This window comes from Tachysurus fulvidraco, chromosome 13 (genome assembly GCF_022655615.1).
Source record: "Tachysurus fulvidraco isolate hzauxx_2018 chromosome 13, HZAU_PFXX_2.0, whole genome shotgun sequence".
In the NCBI taxonomy this organism is placed as follows: domain Eukaryota; kingdom Metazoa; phylum Chordata; class Actinopteri; order Siluriformes; family Bagridae; genus Tachysurus; species Tachysurus fulvidraco.
The window spans coordinates 12287646-12305857 of record NC_062530.1 but is presented as its reverse complement, the minus strand read 5'-3'; the positions used below and the strand labels follow the sequence as shown (position 1 = coordinate 12305857).

The following is an 18212-nucleotide window of genomic DNA, read 5'->3' as shown; positions in this document are numbered from 1 at the left end:
TCTTCGGTCAGAAAAATAACTATTGTAAGGCGAGCACAGCAGTTTGGATTAAAAGGCTTTGATATTTCTTGGACCCTTGGGGATTTATGAAAAAATATTGAAAATTATGAAGCGAGAGAAGAGTTTACAAGTAAGTAAACAAACTGAATTAGCGCCACCTAAATCAGGTAAATCTTATTTTCACTCAGTGTACCACTCTGTGTCTCATACGGTTCTCTGTTTATAAATGGATGTTCTGCTTGTTACTTAGCATTTCTTCTTTTCCATTGCAACTTATTTTCTAAGATTCTAAAAGTGTCTGAACTGAATCGTGTAGCCGTCCTCTATGGTCCGCAGGACCCCCCGGGAGACTCCTGGCAGCTCCTCCCAAGCTGTCAGAAAGTTCCTCAGGGGAACCAGCCCCTCAGGGCTGGCCTCTGACCCACTCAGAGCAGCTGGGGCCAAGCCCTGCAGCTGATGGCGCCTTGCGAGAGGCGGCGGACCCTCCCCCTCCACAACGAACCTTCGGGTGGAAAGGTGGGGAGCGAACCGCTGGAGGGAAGCCGCGCCCTGAAGCACATCTTGTGGCAGGGCAGACAGACCGGCCTCCATGACCCGAACGGCCGGAGCCACGTACTGCGACCGTTGAGACCTCCTGAGAGGCGGCGGGCCTCCCCCATCCGTACAGAGACTTTGGGCGGAAGTGGAGGTAGGTGCCTGCTGGAGGGGGGGCCGTGCTCTGAAGCACATCCTGTGGCAGAGCCAACGGCCTAGCGCCCCGGTGGTGCAGGGGAGGAATGGGCACCGTCACGTGAGGCGTGCCCCATCCCCCCAACCGTAGATCGTCAGGATCTATGCACCACTGCCCGTTTGTCAGAGGCGAGGGCGACCCTCAGGTCACCCTGCCACTTCCTGGGCCTAGAGCGTCGCCTTGAGCCCTTAGGCCCTGCCCGCGGAGATCGGGTGGCCACGCTCTGTCTCTGGGCTTCGCGGTGCCCGGAAGGACCAGGCTGGGGCTGCCGCCGAACAGCCCCACGAGATCGCCGAGGGAGGTACTGCTGAAACGCAGCCAACTGCTTCTTAGACTCCTGGAACTTGTGTACGACCACCGTCACAGCGTCGCCAAACAGTCCAGGAGGAGCCATCGGTGCGTCCAGTAGCACAGCTCGATCCTTGTCCAGGAGGTCGGACAAGGTGAGCCACAGATGCCTTTCTGTGGCCACCAGGGCCGCCATGGACCGCCCAACGGCCCACGCCGTGTGCTTCGTGACCCGAAGAGCCAAGTCGGCAGTGCGACGCAACTCCTCAATATCAGAGGTCCCAGAGCTAAGTCCCTCATCCAAATCACGTAGCAGGTCAGCCTGGTATGCCTGCAACACACCCATGGTGTGGAGGCAGCCCGCGGCCTGACCTGCTGCCACGTAAGCCTTCCCTAAGCCTTCCCTAAGGCTGACGTAGCACATAGCGGCTTAGTAGGGAAAACCGGAGCCTTTAGCGACGATGCTACGTTAGGGGAGAGATAGCTAGCCAGCGTCTCTTCCACACGTGGCATTTCCCCGTACCCACACGCCTTAGCCCGAACCACATTCGCGTAAAGCGAGGAGTGACTAGGAGAAGTGCGCGCAGAGTACGGGGTTTTCCAGGATCTGGACACCTCGGCGTGCAGATCAGGAAAAAATGGCAGGCTCCGGCGCCGAGGAGAAGTGCGCGCAGAGTACGGGTTTTCCAGGATCTGGACACCTCGGCGTGCAGATCGGGAAAAAATGTCAGGCCCCAGCGCCCAGCGCTCAGGAAGTGACACAGGGCGCAGGAAACGCTCATCCAGCTTACTGGGTGTGCGCTGCTTCTGCTGCTCCACCGGCCAATCTAAATCCAGTTTGGCTACGGCTCGTGTCACGACCTCGAGGAGCTCCTCATACAGCACAGGCTGTGAGGAGCCCACGGGCTCGCTAGCATCCATCAGCTCTCCTTCCTCGGAGGGAGACACATGTAATGCCGCGCTGCTCGCACCGGGAGAAGAAGCAGCCATCGGGCCTGCTTCTCCGCGAGAGCCAGAGCTCGATTCAGCAGACGAGGCTGAAGAGGACTCATCCGCCTCCAATCCCGCTGCTAAATCGGCCTGCGAGCCCCACGAGCGCTGGCGCCGCTTTGCCTCGGCAAGAGCGGGACCGGAGCCGTGAGGGAGAGCGCTCTTCTCGATGAGCGCTCTCCGGGAGCGAAGCGTGCGCATAGCCATGCGGCTGCAATGCGAGCAATGGACTCCCTCGAGAGCCGATTGTGCATGCTCCACTCCCAAGCAAACAACGCATCGATCGTGCGAATCCTTTCCGTTAATAAAACGGGGGCACGGAAAAACACACTTTCGGAAGTTCTGTCTGCCAGCCATCACTCGATCAGAAAAACACAGTATCAGAAAACAGCGCTTACCTGAACGAGCAGAAGCTAGCGTCTTGTCCATCTCGCAGCCATTTGTAGCTTCCTGTTTACGCGACGTCACCCGCCGATGACGTCATGTTTCAAAGCCTATTGGTCAGATTACACACATGGTTCAGAGCACGGTCACGCAGAGGGCGTTCCCATAGCGTTTCGACGCAGCTCGAGTTCCGAAAGGGAACTTTAGTTTTGCTTAAACACAGGATTTGAAACAACCAGCGCTTTATATTACAAACACATAAGAAATTAAATTTGAAATAAAAGACACATCAGTGTTGTTAATTTCTTATTTAAATAAATAAAATAAATTATGCCTCTCACTGTATCATTTTAAGTTCCTTTTTGAAGTAGATCTTTTTCAAAACAAAACAACCAAAAATAATAATTTTATTCAAAGAAAATCCAACTTTTTGACTATTAACAGTTCATGCCTTGGAGTAGAAAAAGTTCATAAAGAAAACACATATTTATACTCAGTTTGTTAAACTCTGATTTACTCTGCACATTGATCTGCACATTGTATCTTGCTTTTTATCTGTGCACACGATGTCGCAAACTTTGACCATACACTTTTTGACAAACTCTCCCTCATTAAAGAGCCAGGCAGATTTTGCAATCTCTGCTGCCACAATAAAGCTCGCCTTTACAGCAGCTTCACTTTTTGATTTTGCTTTCATGAACATAGTCTGCCGGGAAACCAGACTTTTTTCATCTCCTCCACCTTCTGGAGCTTCTGCTTTACGTCCAGGTCCTTATACTTCTCATAATGTTTCGTTTCATAGTGTCTTCTTATGTTATATTCTTTCATTACAGACACATTAGCGGATTTAACTTTCCCCATGTGACTGTAGCATGGTTGTTAACAACTGTCAACAGAGAATGAGGGGCGCTTGCTTTTCTTGACTACGCGTCAATACAGTGGCAAGGCATTCTGGGATTTGTAGTATTCGTGGAGCATGCGGCTAGCCAGCTGTAATGCATATTTGATATGATCTCCCGGGCCAAATATAATTACAGCTTTGGATCTACTGCGGAGCTGTTGAGTATTGTGACACCAGGTGAAGTTCTCAATGATGTAGGTTCTGATGTCTGGTTTCCTACTTTGACTCATTGTCTGTCTGTCAGGATGTTCAGCACCCAGTTACAGTGAGAAGGTGTCAGTCCAAGGGGGAGGAGCTTTTCAGAGAGCCTGGTATGCCGAGCTGTTGTCAATGAATAGCATTCTGACCCGACATATGTGTCCTTACCCTCCAATGTATGAGGGCTAGCCTGCACCTTTTGATCGAAGAAGGTGTGACAGATAATAAAAAGATCACTCAGGTAGTGTTGTGGGAGACTTGATTTGCATAGGTTGTATCTGGCCTTTTTGTATTTCCCAGTGTCTCCTGAGACAAATTCTGGTTGATCCAACTCACAGTTGATCCAAGGTTTATCACTGTGTTAGATCTTGTCGTGTGTTGTGGGAATGATGTTTTTAGTTCATGTGTTAATGTAGCTGGTTACATCTGCAGCATACTCCTCCATGTCCACAGAAGAGTCCTCTCTCAGAGCAGCAGTATTAAACACACTCTAGTTTGTACACTTAAAGCAGTTCTGATTCTTTATTCTACTATTTAACAGTCTTACTTTCTGTGGGGGCTTACTTGAGGAGTTCTTTTCTAAACTGGATATCGAAACGCTGAGATTTGGTCTGACTGTTCAGAGTGTGGCCAGGGTACAGCCTTATAATCGTCTTTTATGTTGCTGTAAACTTGGTAAAGAATGTTATTTTTCCTTGATGGAAAGCACATGTGTTGGTGGTACATGGGGTGAACATCCCTGAGGTTGCAGTGATTAATATCACTAGCCACGATGTACGCATCTGGATGTGCAGTCTCCTGTCTACTGATGACTTTGTGCAGAATTACCAACTCGGTCACGTGATCGGCTTCTGGCGGAATGTAAACAGCCAGCAGAAATACAGCGCTTAACTCCCTTGGTAAAAAAGGACTTCACTACACCAATAAAAATTTTATGTCCACAGAACAGTGCTTTACAACAACCCCCTGCTAAAAAAACCAGCATTGCTGGTCCAGCTTGGGATGGTGGTATGCTTGTCCAGCATTAGGTGCTGGTTGCTGGTGTGCTGGCCGACCAGCCTGGGATGGTGGTATGCTGGTCCAGCATTAGGTGCTGGTTGCTGGTGTGCTGGCCGACCAGCCTGGGATGGTGGTGTGCTGGCCGACCAGCCTGGGATGCTGGTGTGCTGGTGAACATATGTTGTCTATGATGCTATTATAATCCCAGCAAGGCCCCAACAAAACCCATTTGCAACATATCACATTTCTTAGTGCATATTCATAGTTAATTAAAGACCAAGACAATTTTCTAGAGAATTGCAATTCATTTTTTAATAAAGAAAAACATTCTGGATATTCCTAGCATTTACATGGCTTTATATATATATATATATATATATATATATATATATATATATATATATATATATATATAGATATATATATATATAATACACATATATATAAATAAGTTTGGTTATATATATATATATATATATATATATATATATATATATATATATATATATATATATATACATACATATATATAAATAAGTTGTTATATATATATATATATATATATATATATATATATATATATATATATATATATATATATATACATACATACATATATATAATAAGTTTGTTATATATATATTACTATATATATTATATATATATATATATATATATATATATATATATATATATATATATAAGTTTGTTTAAAATATTTTTTAAACAATGACATTTGCCATCACACTGTAATTTACACACGTGCACAAATAACGTTACACAACATAACCTTTACAACACACATGTTTGGTCTTAGCTTCCGCTCTCTCTTTTAGCGAGTAACAAGTAGTATGTGGTGGTGATGACTATGTTTTTTTAAGAGGTGCTACCCAGAGTCGTTTGATTTTAGACAACTCCTGCTCTATGCCTTCTTTATTCTCTGAAAAATTATAGAAACAAAATAAGAAACAAAACTATATATATCACTCATTTGTTTATATTGAGTTACATATATTAAGTTACATACCTTTAAGCATTAGTATTTGTGCCCTGAAGAAGTCTTGCTTCCATCGTACCCAATAAACCTGAGTTTGGTCAAACATGTCATAGTTAAAGTCCTTAATTTCGCTAGCTGAAACAACTGCCGTGCAGCTGTCATCCAGGTACCTCATGTACAGTATGCAAACATTCTGATTCCCAGTGATCTTTAATGCTTTAATCTCTCATGTGTATAGTTTTATTACCATATATTTAAGACAATTGCTAGGGTTGTTTGTTATTGTTGTGTTTGTGTTTTCTTAATTTTGAATATTTTTTTGACAGTTCTTTTAAAATATTCTATCTATATCTATATCTATCTATATCTATTTACATGAATTAGAACAAACCTGTTACTTGAGTGAAACATGAACTGTAAGAATTGGGTTTTGTTAAAAAAGAACGTTAAAAAAGAACTAGAACGTCTCTAGGTTACGACTAGACTATTACGTGTGTAATGTGACCAATAGGCGCTGGGACGTGATGTCATCGGCTGGTGACGTCGCGTAAACAGGAAGCTGCAAATGGCTGTGAGATGGACAAGACGCTAGCTCCTGCGAGAGAATGTAAGTGCCGCAGGGATGCAGGGAGTGTGGCATGGAGACGCAGTGTCTCGTTCCTCAGGGAACTAGGGTTACGGTCGTAACCTAGAGACATTCCCTTTTGGAACTCGAGCTCCGTCGAAGCACTATGGGAATGAGTGTCCAAACACACCACACTGGCCAGACCCTGCTTAGAGAGTGAGGGCCTCGGCACCTGCACATAGGACAGAGGAGCCCGGGGTGGCTCTGAGGTCAAGGTCATAGAACCTGACAAAGGTCAGCGGGGTGGACCAACCCGCAGCGTCACAGATGTCTTGGAGTGCCACTCCAGCAGACCCACCATAGAGGCCGCCACACCCTGGGTGGAGTGAGCTCGGAACTCGAGCGGTGCGGGGAGGTCAGAGGACTCGTGAGCCAACACAATCGCATCCACTACCCATCTTCTCTACGTCTGCTTATCGGCCGGAAAACCCTTCCTGTTAGGGCCGTAGCAGACAAGCAGCTGCTCTGACTTTCTCCACGGACTCATCCTGCGGAGGTAAGTGACCAGTGCTCGCACTGGACACAGTCGGTTCTGTCGCTCCTGTTCGGGGGCTGTAAATGGAGGAGGGCAGAATGCCTGCAACATGACAGGTTCGTGAGGGGGCCGAAGGCACCTTAGGTACGTACCCAGTTTCGAATAGAGAAACATTCTGGCCATGCCAGGGGCAAACTCCAGGCGAGACGGGTGCTATATGCCATCCTGGGGGGAATTTCCCACGGAGGGCCCTCGAGTAGGGACACCAGATCCGCAAACCATGGCTTGCCCGGCCATCGAGGTGCTGCCAGGAGGAGACGGACTCCATCCCAGCAAACTCTCTCCAGAACTCCAGGGAGCAGTGCGATCAGGTAAAAGGTGTACAGTCATAGCCTCGGCCACGACTGCACCATGGCATTCAGACCTAACGGGGCTGGGTGAGAGAGAGTGAACCAGAGGGGACAGTGCGAGGTCTCCTGGGTCACAAACAGATCCACCTGGGCTCTGTAGAACCTCTACCATATGAACTCCACCACCTCGGAGTGGAGACGCCATTCCCCAGGCCTCAGCCCCTGCCTCGACAGGGCATCTGCTCTGACATTCAACCGTCCCCGGGATATAAATGGCCCTCAAAGAGAGGACTCTGTCCCGAGACCACAAGAGGACCGCTCGTGCTAGCTTGTACAAAGGGCGAGATCATAGACCCCCTTGGTGAAAGCTGCACTCTGAAGCACATCTTGTGGCAGGGATGACAGACCAGCCGTTGACAGCTCCTGAGAGCCGGTTTCCCCCATCCGTACCGAGACTTTGGGCAGAAGTGGAGGGAGGTGCCCGCTGGAGGGGGGCCGTGCTCTGAAGCCTATCCTGTGGCAGAACCGATGGCCTGGCGTCGCCTTGGGCCCTTAGGCCCCATCCGTTGGGATCGGGTGGCCACGCCCTGTTTCTGGGCTTCGCGGTGCCCGGAGGTACCAGGAACAGCCCCACGAGATCGCCAAGGTAGGTACTGCTGAAACACAGCCGACTGCTTTTTAGACTCCTGGAACTTGTTCACGACCGCCGTCACAGCGTCACCAAACAGTCCAGGAGGAGCCTTTGGTGCATCCAACAGCACAGCTCGATCCTTGTCCAGGAGGTCGGACGCCTTTCAGTGGCCACCATGGTCGCCATGGACCGACCAACAGCCAGCACTGTGGGTTTCGTTACCCGAAGAATCAAGTCGGCAGTGCGATGCAACTCCTCAATATCAGCGGTCCCGGAGCTAAGTTCTTCATCCAAATCTCGTAGCAGGTCAGCCTGGTATGCGTGCAATACACCCATGGTGTGGAGGCAGCCCGCGGCCTGACCTGCTGCCACGTAAGCCTTCCCCACAAAGGCCGACGTAGCATGTAGCTGCTTAGTAGGGAACATTGGAACCTTTAGAGATGATGCTACGCTAGGGGAGAGATAGCTAGCCAGTGTCTCTTCCACACGTGGCATCGCCCAGTAGACGCACACCTTAGCCTTAACCACATTCGTGGTAGAGGGGAGTGACGAGGAGAAGTGCGCGCAGAGTACGGGGTTTTCCAGGATCTGGACACCTCGGCGTGCAGATCGGGAAAAAATGTCAGGCCCCAGCGCTCAGGAAGTGACACAGGACGCAGGAAACGCTCATCCAGCTTACTGGGTGCATGCTGCTTCTGCTGCTCCACTGGCCAATCTAAATCCAGCTTGGCTACAGCTCATGTCATGACCTCGAGGAGCTCCTTGTACAGCACAGGCTGTGATGAGCCCAAATTTTTGGCCATTGTTATTGTGTATATATATATATATATATATATATATATATATATATATATATATATATATATATATATATATTTACAATCTTATGCAGGCCTATATTTAGGATTTTTTTAACCACACAATAGATCTTGAATCAGTTTAGTGACTTGTAGATTTGAGGAAAACATGGCAGGTCTTGAAAAAGATCTACTTCTATCACTCTAATATTTACAGCATTAACTTTTTTACTCATTTTAGAGAATTCTGTTACAAACTCATCCATGTCCAGTTCATGTGTTATTGCTTTTTCATGAGCTAAAATCACAAGGGTTTTTTTCTCTCATGAAGCATTGTTCGGCGGAACGGTGTAAACATTCTTGCCAAAGTAGAGAATGAGCTCTCACATGAAGCAGTAGAGACACCCATGACCATAGCAGATACATGCAATTTATGAAGACCTGCAAATGCATCTTTGTATTCCTGCAAGAGTTTGCAAACAGCAGAACATTTAACAATTTAATTCTGGAGTTCAGTTTTTGCAACCCCTGAAAGACTACAGAGAGGTTCAAGCAACTGGATGTAAAAAAATTTGTTGGATTTTGGCTCAAGTTCACTAACAGTTCTAATAAAGTTACTGTGACTGTCGTTTATTGCTTCATAAGCACGTCCATTTACCTCAAAAATGGCACATGAATGTGAATGAATGAGCTAAGTCTGTCTGTCTGTCTAGGAGGGGAAAATAGGGGATTGGGCAGATATTAGAAAATAACGTATCTCCAGCTGAATTGAATATCGCACCAATTTTGTGATTGGCTGTTATGTGGTGTGGGGCCAGGGTGGGCCAAGCCTCTGATTGGGTGGGCCACTGTAAGACATATAATGTAGTCGAAAACATTGCGAGATTTATTTTTGGAAAGTGATGGAACTACATTTACCTTTGTGAACAAGTTGCTTTAAAGCAACGCAGATGTTGGGTAATATCTCTTCAGATTACCGCTTTACTAAAAAAGCTAACAAACAACTTAACTACTTAATTGAGACAAATGGATTATATGTATATATATATATATATATATATATATATATATATATATATATATATATATATATATATAAATCTTTCAAAAACCATCATTCTGTAAGATTTATATGCTGCTTCCCTCATGGAGCCCGGGAAGTCAACATTTGTTGGTATTACTATATTTAATTTGTGTAGACACTTTAATCCCTACGAATGATTTTTAAATGTTTTTACTCTTTGTTATTCAAAGCTTTTTGAGCTTTGTTATTTCAGTTCTTTATTCAAAAGAGGGAGCAAAATAAATAACACTTATAATTAAATATATTCCAATATATTGTGTTTTAATCTTATATTAATGTGTTACATAGAAACATACACAAGCAAAAATAAAGGTTGTTCAAATAAAGCTCATTCCAGAAAGATCATACTGCTTTACCGGCTACACCAGCCCCGTTTTGCTTGATAACTTCATGACTATGCTGGCCACCCATCTATACCAGCAATGGCCAGCATTATACCAGCACTATACCAGCATGAACCAGTAAAAACCAGCCTAGACCAGCATGGATTTCATGCTGGTTTATGCTGGATTTTTCAGCAGGGCCTGCACATCTCCACACTATCTGCTGTCAACATACATGCAAACAAGAGTACAAGAGTAGAGTCTGGTGCTTTGTCTGAGAGCCAGGTTTCTGTGAAAATCAGTGCACAACATTTCATTCTTGTTCTTAGCTTGTCCATATTATTTTCAAATGAGTGGCAATTAGCTAGCAGTAGGCTAGGTAACGGTGGTCATGTAGCTCTAGCCTTTAGCCTAGCATGTAGCTCGCATCGTCTACGCATTGGTTGTGTTGTTCATGGTCTGCGCCTCTCACACTATGCCGGTGCTGCTCTGTCTTGGTGTTGGTTTGGTCCAGACGAAGTAGAAATTTGCAGCCTAACAGGCACTTTTTAAGTTTGTGATTAAATTTACCAATGTACAGAAATCCTTCCCTGCTGTATCTTACTGTCGCTTGCATGAACTGTGTACTTAAGATGCATGACAACACTAATACACATACAAAATTATTTTTGTATCAGGATAGCATAGCAAAATCATCAGCCATGCTGGGCACCATGTTAATCACCCAGAACAAACAGTTACTTTACTCTAAGGTGCAAATATGGTGCTCTGCTTGGACTGGCTAGCTAAATAATCATGATGCCAGCTCCTGTGTTCTTGTGGAAAATGTGGATTCTCTATACTGAGGGGGTTTTTACACCTGGTCACTTCATGTGTTTTCTGTGATTCGATAGCTATCCAATGGTAAAAAGACCAGGTGTAAATGCCCTCCGAAAATGCAGCAAACAGTAAATGCTGTTTTTTGTAGCAACTGCATACACCAAAGCGTGTTCCATTTCAATTACCCCGGAAATGAGGTAAAATATATTTGCATGTTGGGCGGAAGTAGAAAGATCGGATTGATGTCTTATTCGCCAAGACCCGCTTACGTGGCCTAATGTAAATGGAACAGTTTTAACAAATCAGATAGCTATCGGATCAGAGAAAACATATGAAGTGACCAGGTGTAAAAAGGCACTGAGACATGATGGTAACTCCTTCAGCTGGACAGTATATGAGAACTCAGACTACTTTTTTCAGTTGGAAGGTGTTTTACAGCAGATTGGTATTTTACGTGTACAGTCCACAATTACACACTCTGACAAACATGCTCTCATCTTTATAGGCAGTGGCACAGACAAAACAAATTTACATTACAACTTCAGTTATCTTATTTATAATAATAAATTACAATTAGTTAACCATTGACAGACCTATTTTGACTGCTTAAACTAAACATGGAAGGCTGCCTCAAATATAATGCAAGGGTAAAACACAGATTTTTTTAAATTTATTTATTTAGTATGTTACCAGAGATTTTACATAAAACAATTAGTTCATACCTAAAATAATACTTAAATGAAAATACTTACATACTTGTAATTAAAAATAAAGGGGTTTTACCAGAGAGATGAGACACTGAAAGTTGCTTTTTTTTGTACATTTCAGTATTATTTCACAATCAGCTTCAATCATGAAAATCAAAAAGCTCTTGAGCTTCGCACTGAAGATGTAAAGGACTGTGAAGAATGGGTAGCAGCAATAACACATGCCAGGTAGGCTGATTCCACCATTATAATACTTTGACTCTTGCTAATCTCTGCTAACAAGTTTAGCTCTGATGGAATCCATGTTCAACATTGAGTCTCATGTGGACCACAATGAGAGAAGTGTGTGAAAATACCTTGAAGTAACATTTTTAAATTCACATTACTATATAGTATTTGATCAATCTCCAAAAGCCGTGCCATAATGATCTGTTAATGATCTAATTAAATTTAAAATCTAACTTAATTTCTACAACTTTATATGGTGTTTCATGAGATTTGTCATGTTATTTAGTTTGAATGTAAACGTTATTGATTTCTTTTCTCATATTTTGATTACTGAATTTAAATTCTAATTTATATCAATGTGTATGTATTGTAGTATTTTAGTATCACTGTAGCATTGTATTCCTGTCCAGTTGTCCTTTTGGTGTGTATTAATTGTTTTCATGCAAGTATTACAAAATTTTTAAAATGCAGATGGAGTTTGTAAAGACTGGATATTCATGACCTACGTATGACTGTTTGAATCATTTACACAGGACAACCTGTGTTGTTATAATAATGTTCCCACAATATGATATAGTTTGTACTTTGATTCTGTTTGTTTGCACACTCAGCTACAGAAACCTGGCCACAGAGCATGAGACTTTGATGCAGAAGTATCTCCATCTGCTTCAAATTTTGGAGACTGAGAAAACAGTTGCTAAGCAACTTCGACAACAGATTGAGGATGGGGAGATTGAAATTGAACGCTTAAAATCAGAGGTAAGGATCACTTGAGGTGCAACATCAGGTAATAATCATGCAATGTTAAGGAAACTGCATTTTTTGAATATTTCACAAAAGCAACACATACACTTAAAGGATATTTCTTTGATATCTTCACAAAAACATTTTCATCTGAGACCAAGAATCAAATTCCTGTTTGCACCTATTCTAATAAAAACGTCTCTAGGTTATGACCGTAACCCTTGTACCCTGAGGAACGAGACGCTGCGTTGAAATGCTATGGGAACGCCCCTGCTTGACCGCGCTCTGAACCTCGTGTGTAATCTGAGCAATAGGCATTGGGACGTGACGTCATCGGTGGGTGACGTCGCGTAAACAGGAAGCTACAAATGGCTGCGAGATGGGAAAGACGCTAGCTCCTGCGAGAGAAGGTAAGCGCCGCAGGGATGCAGGGAGTGTGGCACAGAGACGCAGAGTCTCTTTCCTCAGGGAACTAGGGTTACGGTCGTAACCTAGAGACGTTCCCTTTTGGAACTCGAGCTCCGTCGAAACGCTATGGGAACGAGTGTCCAATCACTCCACACTGACCAGACCCTGCGTAGAGAGTGAGGGCCTTGGCACCTGCACATAGGACAGAGGAGCCCGGGGTGGCTCTGAGGTCAAGGTCATAGAACCTGACGAAGGTCAGCGGGGTGGACCAACCCGCAGCGTCACAGATGTCTTGGAGTGCCACTCCAGCAGTCCAGGCCATAGAGGCCGCTACACTCCGGGTGGAGTTAGCTCGGACCCTGAATGGTGCGGGGAAGCCAGAGGGCTCGTGAGCCGACACAATCGCATCCACTACCCATCTGCTCAAATGGAGGAAGCTCTGGAGTGGAGAAGGGTCTCTACTACCTAGGTAGAGAGACCAGCATCTATGAACTGTGCCCCTTCAGGGCTACTAAGGCTGACGTAGCACGTAGCTGCTTAGTAGGGAACACCGGAGCCTTTAGCAATGATGCTATGCTAGGGGAGAGATAACTAGCCAGCATCTCTTCCACACGTGGCATTGCCCTTTTGCCGCACGCCTTAGACTCAACCATATTCACGTAAAGCGAGGAGTGAATAGGAAAAGTGCGCGCAAAGTACGGGGTTTTCCAGGATCTGGACACCTCGGTGTGCAGATCAGGAAAAAACGGCAGGCTCTGGCTCTCAGGAAGCAACATAGGGCGCAGGAAACGCTCATCCAGCTTACTGGTTGTGCGCTGCTTCTGCTGCTCCACCGGCTAATCTAAATCCAGCTTGGTTACGGCTCGTGTCACGACCTCGAGGAGCTCCTCATACAGCACAGGCTGTGAGGAATCCACGGGCTCGCTAGTATCCATCAGCTTTCCTTCCTCGTAGGGAGAGACATGTAATGCCGCACAGCTCGAAGAAGAAGCAGCCATCGGGCCTGCTTCTTCACGAGAGCCGGAGCTCGATTCAGCAGAAGAGGCTGGAGAGGACTCATCCGCCTCCAATCCCGCTGCTAAATTGACCTGCGAGCCCCACGAGCACCGGTGCTTTGCCTCGGCAAGAGCGGGAACGGAGACATGAGGGAGAGTGCTCTTCTCTCCGTGAATCCTTCCCGGTAATTAAACAGGGACACAGAAAAACACACTTTTGGAATTTTTGTCTGTATCAGAAAAACACAGAGCTTACCTGACCAAGCAGAAGCTAGCATCTTGTCCATCTCGCAGCCATTTGTAGCTTCCTGTTTACGCGACATCACCCGCCGATGACATCACATCCCAACGCCTATTGGTCAGATAGATTACACACGTGGTTCAGAGCGCGGTCACGCAGGGGCATTAGCATAGCGTTTCGACGCAGCTTGAGTTCCGAAAGGGAACCTAAAGTAGATTTGTAGTCTTTGCTGTGTTCCTAATCAGCCAGAGCAAATAGTTGTTACTTAACTCTAAAGTGCAAATATGGTGCTCTGCATGGACTGGCTAACTAAATACTCATGATGCCAGCTCTTGTGCTCTTGTGAGTTCTTTGTACTGAGACAAGATGATAACTTTTTAAGTGTGACAGAATATGAGAACTCTCAGACTACTTTCAGCAGTGGGAATGTGTTTTGCAGCGGACTTGGTATTTGCACAGCCCACCTGAAGAACGTGTTTTTGCAGTGCATCCGTAAACTATTCACAGCACATTACTTTTTGCAACTTTTTGTTATGTTACAGTGTGAGTGAATGAGAGTGTGTGTGTGCCCTGCGATGGGTTGGCACTCCGTCCAGGGTGTATACTGCCTTGATGCCCGATGACGCCTGAGATAGGCACAGGCCCCTCGTGACCCGAGAAGTTCGGATAAGCAGTAGAAAATGAATGAATGAATGTTATGTTACAGCCTTATTCCAAATGGATGCATTATTTATATTAATGCATAATTTTCCTCAAAATTTTACAAAAAATTTTTAAAAAGGTTTGAAATATTTGCAAGTTTCTTAAAAATCAAAAGTGAAAAAAATCATGTACATAAGTATTCACAGCCTTTGATATGACACTCAAAAGAGTGAAAGTTTCTCAAGAAAGTTTCTGCAGCATTGAAGGTCCCAACGACCACAGTGGCCTCCATCATTCATAAATGGAAGAAGTTTGGTACCACCAGAACTAACTTACTAAAGTGGGCCACCTGGACAAACTGAGCGATCAGGGGAGAAGGGCCTTAGTCGGGGAGCTGACCAAGAAGCCTATAGTCACTCTGACAGAGCTCCAGCATTTCTCTGTGGAGAGAGGAGAGCCTTTCAGTAGAACAACCATCTTTGTAGCCCATTATACCATACAGTAAATACATGCCATAGCTTATGCACAAATGAGCTCCTAAAGCATGCCAGTATGTCTGTGAATAAAAACAGTGATAACTTTGGACCAAATAAACAAAACTAATCCATAATAAATGCATATTTATGTATGTTTCAGACAATATAAAGGTATTCATGTGCACTATTCAGATGAACTGTTGGTTTTCAAACTCATCCGATTTGGATGCCTCATCCGATTTGGATGCTTGAACCTGCCAAAGGATTTAGCCAATAAAATCGTGTGGAAGGTTCACCAAAATTTATATAATTCAAAGCAAAATCCAATATTAAGGCAGAAAAGTTAGTGTATAAGGGGTGAAGGCCAATCGGCAATTAAAAAAAAAAAGTCTTACCAAAAGAACACCAATACTTATACTGCCATGCACCTATTGATGATGAGCAGACTGGGAACAGCACATCAATGGCCCTGCAGGACTTGGGACCCTGGAATGGGGTCCACATCTAGGTTATAGATCCTGTTAAAGGTGTGCAGAGAGGACCAACCTGCTGCAGCACAAATATCTTCAAGGGGGACACCTCTGGCTAAGGCACTGATGCCGAGAGGAGAGGAAAGACCGGGCACCTTATAGGCCTGAGTAATGGCCTCTACTACCCAGTGTGCCAGGTGCTGTTTGTAAACCAGATTAGCCCTGTTCTGGCTCCCAAAACAAAACAAAAAGAGCAGAGGAGTAGAGTGGTTTACATAAGTCCTCAAGGCCCTTACTGGGCAAAGCAAATGCAGCCTCTCCTGTTCCGTCTCGTGGGGCGGGGGAGAGTAAGCCTGCAGGATGACTGTACAACCTGCCATCCTGGGCACCTTAGGCATATATCCTGCCCTGGACATGCCAGGGACAATTTGTAGGAGGGTGGGGGTGATCACCAGGGCCTGCAAATCAACCACTCTTTTGAGAGAGGCCAAGGCACGGAGCAGAGCCATCTTCAGAGTCAGAAACTTCTCAGTGTCTTCTCTTCTCTTCTGACTTTATGGGCTCAAAGGGGGCTTCACACAACCCCTCCACTACCACAGAGAGGTCCCAGGAAGGAACGCATGGTCTACTGGAAGGTCTCCACCAACTGACACCACAAAGAAAGCGAGAGACCAGAGGGTGCCTCCCCAAGGAGGCCTCGAGGACAGGTTTGTGGTTTGCAGTGATGGCGGCACCTTTAAAGTAGGACAGGCCCCAAGAAAAGCAAGACTGCAGGAACTCCAGCACTGTTCCAACCGGGCAGTGAACTGGATCCTGACAGTGTTCATCGCACCAGAGGCAAAAAAGCCTCCACTTCAGAGCATACAGCTTCCTAGTGGAGGGAGTTCTAGCATTCAGTAGAGTCTCTGTCACCTCAGATGAGAGGCCTGCCTCTAGGAACTGGTCCTCCTCAGTTGAAGGATTGCCCCTGTGCATGAGAGAGGAGATCCTTCCTTATGGAAACCTCCCATGGATTGCTGTTCAGGAGGGAGACTAGGCCCGCGAAGAGGGCCAACGAGGAGCAACAAGTAGAAGGTTGACTCGGTAGTGGTGCACTCTGGCTAGGATTTGCAGGAGCAGAGCTACTGGGGGAAGGTGTACAGACAGAGCCTTGGCCACGTCTATACCAAGGCAGCAGTCAGTTGGTCGACTCCTTGGAAGCGAACAGATCCACTTCTGCCTGGCCAAAAATCTGCCAAATTTGCTCCACCATGTGGAAGTCTGCCTTCCGATTTACATGTCTCGGAATGAAAAACGCTCTCAAGGAAAGGATCCTGGACTCTGCCCAGAGCAAAATCGGTGGCGGCAACCTGTACAGGGGGCGCGAATACAGACCGCCCTGATGATTGATATAGGACACCACCACAGTGCTGTCTATTCACACTAAGACATGGCAGCCCCTGAGATTTCAATGCTCTGCCCCCATGTCCAGGCAATTTATGTGCAAGATAAGGGCCCTCCCATAGACTCTAAGCAAGGTGGCCATTCAAGGCCACTGCCTAGCTTGAAAGTGAGGCATCTGTCGAAAGAGTCCTGCGACATTGACACACCCCTAGAGTGGGACCCAAGGCCTGGAACCGGGGTATTTTCCACATAAGAAGGGTAAAAAGCCCACGTTGCATGAGCAAGGATGTCTGCAAGGATTAAAGCTCGCGCCCCTGAGCCAGAGCTTGAATGGCCTCATGTGAAGCAGACCAGAGGGATAATGTTGGCTGCTGCTGATATGAGGCCGAGCACCCTCTGTGCCTCAGTGACAGAGCGGCCTCAGTCCAGCCGAATAGCTATCCCTGCTGACAACATAGAAGCCACCTGGGACGGATGTGCTACCCCCAAACTACCTCCAGTAGTTGGTGGTTCTCTGAGAAGGAGAAAGCACACACTTATCTGGGTTTAACCTGAGGAACTTCCTGTGCTCTGGCAGAATGCCTACAGATGCAGCAGCTCAGAATTGCTGTTTGGCTACTGCATGATCACTGTGTGATTCTGCCAGACATCCACCAGGAGTGCTCCAATGGTCTTGTTCCCACGCTCTGACGTAGTTAATGAGTAGCTGCCTTATTCACGCCCCCTACGCATTGTCATGGATATAAATATAAAAATTTATATTTTTATGATATTTAAAATCCTTGCACAGTCTCTATTGCACTCCCTTGATTTTTCACTTTACACTTTACTTTTTGTAGTCATTACAGTACACTATAAACTCTCTGCTCGGTTTTGTAATATCTTTTATGGTCTTCGATCTTAGGGCTTTTTTACATTTCTATTGTTAGAATTCATTCAGCATTCCAGCTTTCACAGGGCACAGAGACACATCGTGAAGCCACTGTGCGCCAATACACAAATTCCAAGTGGCCATTACGTCACAAACAAATGCCTGGCTTGTCTATTGTATCAATGCCAGGCCATTAACATGTAGATGTAACGATCGTAAAATCTACAATGTAGTAATGGGAACTATTCATTGCGCTGAGCCACATCTTTCTACGATACATGTAGAAAGTCACAGTGCTGGGAAACGAGTCTATCAAATTGATCCGGTGACTTAAAATCAAGACAAATGAAAGTAACTTTTATTTGAGCATTGTTTTTAAACCAAAAAATGAACACAACAGCCAACCACAATAATATTGACTGGTTCTCGCATGTGCTGCTTTCAGCATTTTAGTGC

General features: G+C 45.5%; 1 protein-coding gene across 4 annotated transcripts in view; it reads left to right on the top strand.

Annotated features, from left to right (window-relative positions):
- The window catches only part of rasgrf1 (Ras protein specific guanine nucleotide releasing factor 1), a 206352-nt gene that overhangs the window by 55550 nt on the left and 132590 nt on the right, over nucleotides 1-18212 (top strand). For all 4 annotated transcript variants that reach the window (XM_047822463.1, XM_027174727.2, XM_047822462.1 and 1 more), the window contains exons 2-3: nucleotides 11420-11526; nucleotides 12138-12285. In XM_047822463.1, the coding sequence (XP_047678419.1) occupies nucleotides 11420-11526; nucleotides 12138-12285 (255 nt within the window). The remainder of the gene's footprint in view (nucleotides 1-11419; nucleotides 11527-12137; nucleotides 12286-18212) is intronic.